A 12,511-nucleotide genomic window follows, 5' to 3' on the forward strand; every position below is an offset into this window, starting at 1 on the left:
ATATATATATATATATATATATATATATATATATATCTCATTTACACTGAATTCTGAGTCCTCTATCTCCTGCTGAAATACTGTTTGAAAATGCCTATTATAGTGCTTGACCCATGTTGAACATTTAATTCTTAGTGGAATCTTCTTCCCTGAGTCCTGCCCTAGGGTTGGTTTTTAGTGGGTTTAGGAGGTTGTACTAGAGAGCAGTTGGATATTGATCAGTAGAATAAACAGTCTTGAAAATAATAGGGTATATATTTTAAATTGAAAGCACTGGCTTTACTCTTCTGTAGATGACTTTTACCTTCAAATACATTGACTTTATTTTATTTATTATTTTAAAAAAATAGTCTTTTTTTTTTTTTTTTAAGTAATCTCTGCCCCCAACACGGGGCTTGCACTCATGATCAGGAGTCCTGTGCTTCACCGACTGAGCCAGCCCAGGCGCCCCTCAATTGATTTTAGTATCAGACTTTTACTGAATGATAACACTGGTCACTATACTAGGCATTCTAGAAGAATACAAATGGTATAAAATTAGAGTCCCTACATCCTGGTGTGAAAGACAAAGTGTATCTGGATGAAGATTATAACAATAGTTGCAGCATACTGAAAAGCACATCTTTATTATAAAATACTGTCTAAACTGGAATGAATACTCAGGACACTAGTTGTGGAAGGAACCCTGGAGTTCACTGTCTGTCATGCTATCTATTATGTGACCTGTAGAACGTCACTTAATCTCTCTGAACCTTATTTTTTTTTATCATTTTAGTGACATTTGGCAGTTGAATAATCTTCCCAAATAGTTGATCAGTTGGTTTAATTACCAATTATGGTAGATTCTGTACTAGGCACTGAGAACATTGAAATATAAGATGTAATTCCTGTCCCTGAGTTGCTTACACTAGTGTTAGTACTTTGTGAATAAATGTATTATATGCTACACAAGTATTATAATGGAAGTATTGCATAAAATGCTTTGGGAACTCAGAACAGAATAACTATTTCTGCCCAAGGCTATTAGAATAGGCTTTTGAAAGATGGTGTCCTTCAGCCAGGCCTTGAAAAACTGGTAGGAATTTGCCTGTTGGACAAAGAAGGGCTGAAGGGCAGTTCAGGAAGAGAGAAGAACAGATATAAAAGCTTAGACCTGGGGGAATAGGATGTGTATTTGAAAGAACTGGTTTATGAGGTGGCCAGAATGCTGACTGTGGGAAGAATGGAGTGACTGGCAATGAGGCCATAAAAGTAAAATGGGGTCACTTTGTGAAAGAGATCAAATGGCAGTTTGGTTTGGTAATTGAGAATATGGACTTTGGAAAAAGACCTTAGTTCAGAACCTGGCTATGCCACTCTGATCAGATCAGATTGGTGGTAAGATTAAGTTCTTAACCTCCTTATATCTCTTTTTTATTATCTCTAAAAGAAGAACTAACTATCCTGATCTTATAACGTTGTTAAGGATTAAAGCCAGTAGGCTTTTACTACATGATAAGCACCAACAAATGGTTGTTATGGTTATGATTATTGTAAGAAGTTTGAATTTTATCCTGTAGTCAATAGAGGGCTACTGAAGAGTTTTAAGCAGAGAAGTTTTTAAAGCAGAAATGTATGCTTGAGAAAGAGAACTGTTAGCATGTATTGGAATAGGGAGATTGAGCAGTGGTGAAGAAGGGGACTAGCTTGTTCTTTAGTAGGTAGAGTCATCACACTTGGTAATGATGCTGTCGGGAATGCAAAGGAGAAGGTGTCAGAGATGACACCCAGGTTGTCACTTGATGGATGGTGGAGCCCCATTTCCTGAGGTAAGAAACTCAAAACAGGAACATGTTTGTGGAGGAAGAAGAGGAGATTAGTTTTGGACCCATTGAGTTTGAGGTACCTGTAGGGCACCTATTTGGAGATGATAGGTAGGCATTTGGATATATGATTTTGGAATTCAAGAGAGACCTGTGGGCTAGAGATCTAGATCAGAGAGTGATAAGCCTGAAGCTGGTGTTTGAAACTAGAGAAATGGATGACAATACAGAAAGGGAGCTTTGAGAGTGGGGTGAGAAGGCTAAACAGCCCTGAAGACATGTAGTGTGAAGGCTGACATTGAGTAAGAGAAGGAATTAGCAAAGGAGTTTGTGGAGGAGTTGTCAGAGAATGGGATGAGAGCAGAAAACGCAATATTTTGACATCAAGAAGGAAAATGCCAACAGTTTTGAAGGATCAAGCCAGCTAGGGCTTAAAATGAACATTAAATTTAGTGACAGATTGGTTACCTTTACTAGAGAAATTTAATGAAGCTGAAGCCAGTTTAGGGTTGTCTAGGAATAGGTGGGAAGTAAAGAAATGGATATAGTGTTGGAAATTCTTTAATGTAGTTTAGCAGTGAGAGGAAGAAGAGAGGTTCAAGATAATAGCTGGAAAAGGACTTCTGGTTCAGTGGAGGTGTGTGTGTGTGTGTGTGTGTGTGTGTGATTGAAGAGACTTGAACCTGTTTAAATCTTGATAAGAGGAAACCATTGGAGAGGAGGGAGGGTAAATGATAATGTAGTTCCCCTTGAATAGGGATCCAAAGCACAGATAAAAGAATTTACGAGTGGGGAGGCAGGAGGCAAGGTAAAATGGTGGGTGTAGATGTAAGTGGGTTTGTTGATTTGGTGGCAGGAAATTGAGGGAGTTCAAATCTGAACAGGAGGCTATACGTTGAGCGTAGGTAGTAGGTGAGCTCAGAGATTTGAGAAGAGGGAGAAAAATTGGTAAGAGTTGTAGAGAATGGAAGAGTAAGTTCACCAGGGAAACAGTAAGATTGCTGCCTATTTGAGGTTAAAAACCATGAACTCAATAGCCTTAATAATGCTGTTTTATAATTTTATTCAGTATTGTTGATCAGCCTTGGTGAAGGCGTAGAGGAGGTAGACTTAGTTTTATCTGAGGTTGGTATTTACTATGCAGATAAGGGACAAGAGAATTTAGAGTATTGGGAATGATAATTAAAATGAGAAACCATGGATTCTAAGCTGAATAGGATGGGTTATGAAGAAAATGGGATGCTGTTGGAAAGAAAGTGGTCTGGAGATGTCATGGAACAACAGGTGTGATGGGAGTAATCAAGGGTGGGTGTAAGTTGGGAGGACAGGATATTATAGTCAGAGTGGGATGTCAGAATTAATTATTCCAGAGGTGGAGCAGCTTGGGACATGGAGTAGGTCCAGTGTATGACCAGCTAAGTAGATGGCTGTGGTGGAGTAGAGAAAGTCTTGGACTGAGGCATCAGGGTGAGGCAGGGGTCCTTCCTTTGAGTGTTGAACATCACAGAATAGTGGAGAGGAAAGCTTTTTTTTTTTTTTTTTTTAAGATTTATTTATTTGAGAGAGAGAGAGCATGTGTGCATGAGTGGCGGTGGGCGGTGGGAGGGACTGATAGAGGGAAAGAAAGGGAGATAATCTCAAGTAGACTCCCCGCTGAGGGTGGAGACCAAAGCAGGGCTCAGTCTCACAACCCTGAGATCATGACCTGAGCCAAAATCAAGAGTCAGATGCTTCACTGACTGAGCCATCCAGGCGCTCCGGAGAGGAAAGCTTTTAAGTTAAGTGCCAGAGTCTTCAGTTTACATCCTGGATGTGAGTAGAAAATTATTATCATATGGATGAATATAGGATGATACACCCGATAACTTTGGGTCTCAATGGAATAGGGGTTTCTACAAAGGCACAGAGGAGGAACAGCTGAAAAATAGTAGTGGTAATCAAGGGGATGCCAGGTCAACATTCTGATTCTGATTAGGTATGGGAAGACAAGCTGCTGTCTGTTGAGAGGCTGGGGTGGGGGGTGGAAGTTCCAGATAGCATGTTGCAAGGGCTTGGAAGGAGAATAGGTGTAGGAGTAAGCAAATGAATTATGGGGGGAAAGGAAGGACTAGTTATGAGAGGGGCAATGAAGTATGGGAGGAGCTTACATCTTTGACAGTGACTGGGGAGGTAGGAATGTGAGGTGTTAATGGATGTGATTCTGACATGTATGAAGGGGCATCACGGTTTAGTTGTGGCTTACAGGGAGGCCAAGTGTGATGTGTAGTCTTTAGAATAGATGGCAGCAATTGTGAGGAGTAGCAGCTCCTCAGCAGCTTGGTCCAGTGTTGGGATTGGAGGTTCTAGTAGATGGTACCACATGTGACAGGGAGGATGAATGGGGGGTGACCGCTGACCTTCCATTTCTGCCTTTCTTTACTAGGAGGCTCCAGGCGTCATGGCATCCTGATTTGGCTGATACTTAGCTCTGTGGGTTTTTGTCGCTAATCTGGTACCAACTCACATATAGACACATGCTTGTAGTTTGTTGCTTTGGTGCTTGAGTGGGTAGTGATGCTCTTGAATAAAAGAAGAAATAGAAGGGAAGGAACAGGCATCTGAAAACTAGATTGAGATGCTTCATAGGTGGGGAGTGTGCACAAATACAGACTTGGGATTCGTCATCTGCATATAGGATTGAAGAAGCTGGAATATGTAGGTTGAAGAAGGGAAAGGACGAAGGGTTGGACCGTGGGAAGTACCGAGGAGAAAATGCCTGACAAAATACTTTCATGTGTGAAACATTTTGAAATGTTAATAACTTATGAAGTCTTTTATTATACCCTCAAAAAAATGTGTCCTAGCTTAGGGTGACCTTTTTAAGCATTAGAGGTTTTTTTTGGTGAAAGTCTTTCTGGTGAAAGTTTTAAGAATATTACACATTCTATTATGTGTATCCCTCTTAAAGTATACTGAGTATAATTAACCTTGAGTTGATGACTCAGGATAGTTATTATAAATATCATTACTGAATTTTAACTCATATTTTTCAATTTCTTGAATGTAAAGAACTTGGCAGCTTTACCCTGCATGGACCCAAATTGCCACACACTTGGGATTCTTGATCTGCTTGTTATATTTTATATTGTTCTCCCTCCGTACCTGCCATTGTCAGCTGTTACGTCTTATATCTAATATATTTAGAAACCAGATAAATGAGAATTGTATTTGAAATAAGAATGAATGGGTTTAAAGTATGGACTAGGAGAGGTTCTCTTTGTTTTAGAAGTTTTAGTATATGGGCTTTAGGCCATTTGTTTTGCCTATTAACAGGTAACTGGCTTATTGTTGAGTCATTGACTGAATTCTACATGGCTATCAAATAGTTGAAATGTTATACTGTAGAGATTGACAAAATACACACTGAAGGACCTAGAATAGAGGAGGCATCTGAGTGAGGTGGATTTTTTTTTTAATCTCTACAGCTTTATTTATTTATTAAAGATTTATTTATTTTAGAGTGAGAGGGAGAGAGAGAGCAGGGGGACGGACAGGGGGAGAGGGGGAAGCGGACTTCCTGCTCAGCTGGGACCCCGACACAAGGCTCGATCTCAGGACCCTGAGATCATGACCAGAGCTAAAACCAAGAGTCAGATGCCCAACCGACTGAGTCACCTAGGCCCCCTCTCTCTAGAGCTTTAAAAGCTCTTCTTTGGTTCCATCCGACCTTTCTAGCCCTACTCCTACCAGACCTGCTTTGCCTCCTCCTCACTGATCTGAATAGGCTCCCCTGGCCCCTAGATTGTCTACCGTAATCTACTATTCCGTTTTCCAGCCACATTCTGTACTTTCCTTCTTCTCATAGTTCTTTTTCCCTCTTCTATGTGGTGAAAGTCTTCTCATTGTTCAGTATATGTTTATTTGACTGCATCCTCAGGCAGGTGTAATCATTACTTCCTATGTTTCCTGAAGTATTTTATACATAACATCCTTTACACAATTTAAGAAGTTACTTTACATGTGTTCCTTATGGGTCTACCTGATAGAATTTACCAATAAGCTAAGTTTTTTCCTAAATTTTAATATGCATCAGAACCTCTTAGATATAAAAAAAAAAATTAGATGCCCCAGAAAATTGATTCAGTAGATTTGGGGTTGAGCCTGGGAATCTGCTCCCTGCCCCCAACAAGTACATTAGTTACTTCTGATAGAGGTTGTCCAAGGACCAATTAATGAAGGAATTCCTTCAGGGCAAGGGCTACAGTTTACCCACTTTTATATTTTGGGGGCATGTCATGTAGATGGTGCTAAATAAATGTTCCTAAAATGAATAGTTTAGTGGGGAAGGCCTTCTAGCCTATAGTGTTTGAGTTGAGACTCAGGCTCTTGGCAGAGCCCTTAAGAGAACTTTAAACGGTGTAAGAAAACAACTCAAGTTGTTTTCAGAACACTACTTTTAGGACATGCCTTGTGGGAAAAGAATTTTTGGTAGTCAGATACTTTTGGAAAATGCTGCCTATTGGATTTGCGCCCTCCACCTTCTGAAGGCACACTAGCATATTCAGACTTCTGAGAAGTTCTGCAGGAAAGAAAACCTTTTAACCCTGGATATCTAGAACTTTTTCACTAAGTGTTTCCCTCACCCTCTTTTTTAGATGATACCTTTTCATAACCTGCAGAACTAAATGTGTTGAGGTATTCTCTTGGGAACTGTTCACATAAGCAAATGTAGAGCTAGAAGAATTGGTTTATGCAATTTTTATTTTATGGTTTATGCAAAAAGTTTATGCAGGGTGATCTATACTTGCCTAGGCTGTTCTGGAAAATAAGAGCTGAGAGATAAAGGAACTGGGGAATAGTAAGGGAAAGACATGTTTTCATTGTAGACTAGATTTTTATCTTTTATAATTGCTCTAAATTGTCATGTTTAGTTATAAGTTTTGAAATGATTTTCAATAGTGAGAAGTAACTTAAGTGTAGTACAGATGGGTTTGAGAGTGAGTGGAAGGTTTGGATTCAGATAATGAAGGTACTAAAGTGCCAGACATTGTTGAAAGATTTGTAGGATCTGGTCACTAAATCTGGAAAAAGGATTTGGATATTTTCATTCAAAGTTTTAAGTGGCTTGCTTACTTTTTGGCTATATATTTAGCTACTAAAGTGAGAAAAACACATTGTATCATTGACAGTTGAAAAGATGTGTAACAGCAGGGAGAATAGTTCCTGTAAGTTTTTAATATTTGGTTTTGTTTAATTTATTTTGTTTGTAGTTGGTTTTTCTTCTAGTAGGATAAAATTTATTATATGGTTTATCTTCTATATAGAAATAGAAATCATTAACTTTAATGGTTATCATAGATAAAATTCTGTCAAAACTTTTCTGGAAAAATTTGATTCTCCTCTTTAATGAAATGGGAAGCTGTAGGACATGTGGTCAACTCTGCATGATTCAATTTGAGAGGCTTGTTTATCAGAAACTGGTTAGTGCTGGCAAAGCTAGACACATCTTTATATTATAGTGCACTTAGACTATGGGGAAGTTCTTTGATACTGTATATTATGAATCAGGTACCTTAGGCCTTGAGAGTCATAGAATATTTACACTTGCTGTAAAATAGGAAACCTACTTTTTTCACTCATTTATACTGGAGGGCTTAAAAAAATTGTCAAAGAGACTTTATTATAAGATTACCATTTTTTTTAATAAGTTAATTCCCGTAAAACATTTTGCAGTGCTTCCTGCAATGGTAATGTTCCTATCCAGTGAGCAGAGTTAGTTTGGAGAGTTAGGACTCTGCCACTGAACCTATTTCTTGAAAAACAAGGTAGTACAATTGATGACAGAAATGAATATCAGAAAACCAGGTAAAAGCAGAGAAATCTTTCAGATAGGGCCTTAATACTTCTTTTTTATTATCTTTTCAGACAAATGACCATGGAAACAATTGAATCTCATCAGGATGGAAGTGTAACAGATTCTGTGGCAGAGAGCGAATCTGCTCATATGCAGACCCAGACTGATCAAAATTCAATCCCTACTTTAGCTCAGGTAAATTTAATATAGGCAATAGGCAGGCACTAATGAAAGTTAAACTATATGGAAATAAGTATGTGCAGATTCTGTTTTCTTAAAGTTGATCTTAAGTTTCCCCTGTTCCCTGGTTATCAGCCATTCTTACTAATTAGATTTCAAAGAGAAGATACATATTTTAGTTACTTTGTAATGGACACTTTGCAGTGCTCCCTCCACCACAACCACTATGCAAAAGGAAAAACAAAAACCTGCCCACAGTATGTAATCTTCAAATTGTTGTTTCAGAAGGTTGGTAATTCCACGTTGGTATAGTCTTAGATTCTTAGCTGGAAATACGACAGAACTCTTATATTTGCTTGGTATTTATTTGGTTTGGCCTCCACTTTCTTTTTAGTTAGGTCTTTGAACTGGTTTCATTTAGAGACCACCAGAATGAGTGAGTGCTTGGTTTTTAGCTTCTAAAATTTATTTCTGAGATATCTATAAAAATATGTAGTAAAAACAACCACATTCATTTTCTTATTTCATCAAATATTTTTTGAGTACCTCTGGCTTTCGGCACTATTTAGATACATGGGGAACTGTAGTTTTTGGCTTTCAATATCTCATGGTTTAGTAGGGAAGACAGGTATTTGAATGATAGCTCCAATAGTATAAGAAGTGCTTTAAAATGTTAGGTACAAAATGACTAAGGCCTACAGAGGAGGGAGCAGCCAGGTGACTAGGAATACTTTATGGAAGATTTTGCTTTTGAGCTAGATGTAAAGGTGAATAGGAGTTTGCCATGTGGACAAGGATAGGGAAGCATATTCTCGGTCGGGGAAGAGTGTCTACAGAGGCACAAAGCCAGAGAGTGTACATGGTGTCAGGGAACTATGGGTAGAGAGGCTAACTGGAGCCTAGCGTCTGGGCTGGGAAGTTGACCAGGTAAACATAAGCAGAGGTTGTATACATTTGAGAGTGTAGAGTATCCTGGATTCTAAATATTCTTGAAGCACAACGTTCCCTGCATTTAGAACACTTATATTTGTGTGGACTGTTTGGAGGTTGGGTTGGAAGTCAACCAGTCAGTAGTGGAGACACCTTTTGTGTGGAGTTATGGTAGTGTGGGATACAGTGCAGTGGTGAGATTTTCGTAGTATCTTGAAGGGAGGATAGACCCGGATGGCTGACTGGAGGTCCAGGGGGAACACCAGGTACTTCTTGGGTTGTTTCAGACCAGACTGGTTCCTTTGAGGTCTCTTCTTTCCCAAGACTGGGCCCCAAGCACCCAGCCTGCTTTTCTTTCCTCCTTCAAGCTCCTAACACCTACCCGCTCCCCGGGGGTTTTCTCACAAGTGTTCTGTGGAGCTGCATCTCCCTGGCAACACCCTTCTTTGTTACCCTGGAATACAGGGAGGGATGCAGACCTTTTGCTATTTAAAGGGGGGGGGCAGCCCTTTTCTTATTAAAAAAATGTATGTTAATTGTAGAAAATGAACAAAATATATATTATTATAAAGAAGAAATGAAAAACTATCCATAATCTTAACACCCAGAGATTTCATCATTGTTAACATTTTGCTATATATCTTTTAGTCTTCGGGTCTTTATGAAAGGAATACAATACACATACATTTTTTCATAAATTTGTGATCTTCTTGAATTTTTATCACTATGATTCCTGACCTATAATTCTGCCCTTCTTTGCCAAAGTGGTAGTTGAAAGCAAATCTTCCTTTTGTCTCCAGGACCTCCCTTTAGGTCCTGGCTCACTGACCCTCACATAGCCTTCCCTCCCTCTTCTAGGCCTGCACAGTCAAAACAATACATCTCCATTGTCTAAAAATGATAATTTGCGGGGCACCTGGGTGGCTCAGTCGGTTAAGTGTCTCCCTTCGGCTCAGGTCATGATCCCAGGGTCCTGGGATCGAGCCCCACTTCAGGCTTCCTGCTCAGCAGAGAGCCTGCTTCTCCCTCTCCTTCTGCCTGCTGCTCTGCCTACTTGTGCTCTCTCTCTAGCTCTCTGTCAAATAAATAAATAAAATCTTTAAAAAAAAAAAGGTAAATAAAAAAAATTAAAAAAAATAAAAGTGATAATTTGCAATCCTGAGGACCTTCAGCCTAGGTGACACCCAGCTCTGTAAGCGTCAGTCGGAAGGTGCTAAAGAGTTCAAGTAATATGAAGTCTGAAAACTAACCTTGGATTTATGAGAGTTTGGAATTGAATAGGAGTCCAGTGAATAGAAACTAGGTTTTCATAGATTAAAGAAGAAATAAGAGGAAGAGGAGGTAGAAATTGGAAGTATAGAGTCTTCAAGAATTTTTCCGTAAAGTAATAGAGAAAGATGAGTCTGTGAGACAAAGGGGTGAGGACAGGGGTGTGGCAAAATGGAGTGTCTTGAGGAAAATGGAAGGAGAGAGAGAGACGCGAGAAGGCTGAATCAGATTTAGGAAAAAACCTGTGGTTTTCTCAGCTAATCAAATGTTGGTATTCATTAAATCTGGATAGCAAGTTCATGGCCTTGCTATGGTATTTTCTATATGTCTTAAAGATCTGATCAAAGAATAAACTATGGTTTTTATCTTTCACAGATTAGGAATGTTGAGAGATTAAGAAGTAATCTGTGTGCTGGATTCATTGATTACTTTGGTTAACTAAGAGTTGTCCTCTATGCCATGCAAGGATCATGATTTTTTGAAGAATTAGGACACAATTCTTAGCAGCCAGAATTTTCTAAACATAATTGGATTCTAAACCATTAGGTTCTTGTGATGCCTGAAGCTGTTCATTTGTGAGTTTTCATATGATGTGATATATGATAGGATTATGAAATCAGATTGAAATCTTTATTAAACCTATAATGTATGCTAAAAGTGACTGACTCTTCTAAATAATTCCTGATGTCCTTGTATACTTGCTGCTTGTTTCATTTTTTTTCAAAGAGGACTATTTGGAATAGATAGGAATTTATAACAATTTCCTTTTTACATGGTCAAATTATCGTTAACTAGTGTGGGAACAAAAGGTGTGACCAGAAGATTCAGTCAGTTTGATCCTTTGCATCTGGTCACTGGATGGTAGTAGTTTTGAGTACCATGGGCTTTCCAAAGCTTCTGCCCAACAGGGTTGCTCTGAAAATCATCACATTCAGGAAGATATGGCAACTTGAGCCTGCTCTTGGCCCTCAGGCCTTCGTGTGCACCAAGGGAGGCTAGAGTTTTCAGTTTCCAGTTTTTCTGTTTTATAACTACCCAGATATAAATGGAATCTTTCCCTTCTACCTGTAGTCAAAAGTAAATAGAAGTCACAGTGGTGATAATGTCAAAGAGCTGAAAGCAGGAGTTGCCATAAACAGATCCTGGGGGTGGCAAATAATTGAGGCTAAATTGTGAGTTGGCTTTCTTCTTGCCTGAGATATTTTTTATGTTGATTTATTTTTAATTGAAGCTGCTTTCTTGTTTGTTAAGTGTATGTGTTGCTATGTAAAACTAGTTTCCATTTCCATCCCCCTCTGCTCCTGGAAAACTCTTGGTAATAAGTTGGAGAGTTTATTTTAAATAACCAAGCCAGGAGAAAACCCTGTCCAAAAGCCAAAATGGTGAAAAGCAAAATTACTATATATATATATATCTTGCTGTATATACAAGTAGTTTTAAAATAGCCACATATCCTCTGGAAATAATAGAATCTTTAAATGGGTAATGGGAAGTTAAACTTTGTTTTAAAATGTAAGATTTCAAACATATACAAGGTAGAATAATGCTGCTATGTATATAAATTTATATATACATTAACTTGATAATTACTAAGATTTCGTAGCCTCATCTATACTCTTTTTTTTTTTTTTCTTTTTGTTGAAGTATTTTAAGCATTTCTGCAGATCTCAGACATCATGTCATTTTACTCCTACTTACTTCTGGGTATGCAACTTGTAAAAGATTATGGACATTTTTTTATGTAACCAAATGTCACTGTCATATACCTAATAAAATAAAGCATAATTCCTCGCATTGATATGCATTTCTTATTCACATTTCCGCATTTGTCTCACAAATGTGTAATCTACTCTGAAAGCAAGAGTGAGGACACCCTGAACTTTTCTTGTTGGAGGTCTCTTGGGGATTATTAATGTCGCCATGAAGATCTGAATAGGTGAGGTTATCCACATGGAGTCCCTGGAAAGGATGTGCTTTAAAACTAGCTTTCCAGAGCTTCATTCCTTCTAGCTGCTGATGAAGCCTATGGGCCTGAGTTCAGCACCTCAACTCTGAAAGCTGAATAACTCTTTTTATAAATGACCAGTTCTCTAGGTGTCAGCAGAGGTGAAAGGAGCGGAATCACAGGAGTCCTAGAGCTTGAAGGAAGCTCCGGAGATCATCAAGGTCAGCACAGTGCCTCAAGAGAATTCGTTCTAGTATAAAACTTAACCTTCCCATGGACCTGTGTATTTTTGGAAACAAGGAGACTATAGGGAACAGATAAAACTACTTGGGAATGTTGTTCAGGGATTATACTCTGCTAATCTCCTTCCTCATCCTGTCTGTTCTAAATGCAAACATTATGTAGAGGAGCACCTCAGAGTAAAGCTGCCCTGGCACGCGGCGAGGGATTGAAGCAGGAATGATTTAACAAAGGATACGTTTTAATGTATGAGTTCTGTGTTTTCTGTTTCAATCTGGTGGGAAATTAGAATGACATTTCTCATTGCCTTGG

At 38.7% G+C, this 12,511-nt stretch overlaps 1 protein-coding gene across 9 annotated transcripts in view; it reads left to right on the forward strand.

Moving 5' to 3' along the window:
- CREM (cAMP responsive element modulator) overlaps positions 1-12,511 on the forward strand; it is a 70,611-nt gene that overhangs the window by 11,269 nt on the left and 46,831 nt on the right. For all 9 annotated transcript variants that reach the window (XM_034644518.1, XM_034644520.1, XM_034644521.1 and 6 more), the window contains one exon: positions 7,707-7,830. In XM_034644518.1, coding sequence (XP_034500409.1) covers positions 7,707-7,830 — 124 coding nt within the window. The remainder of the gene's footprint in view (positions 1-7,706; positions 7,831-12,511) is intronic.

This window comes from Ailuropoda melanoleuca, chromosome 15 (assembly GCF_002007445.2).
Source record: "Ailuropoda melanoleuca isolate Jingjing chromosome 15, ASM200744v2, whole genome shotgun sequence".
Lineage (NCBI taxonomy): Eukaryota > Metazoa > Chordata > Mammalia > Carnivora > Ursidae > Ailuropoda > Ailuropoda melanoleuca.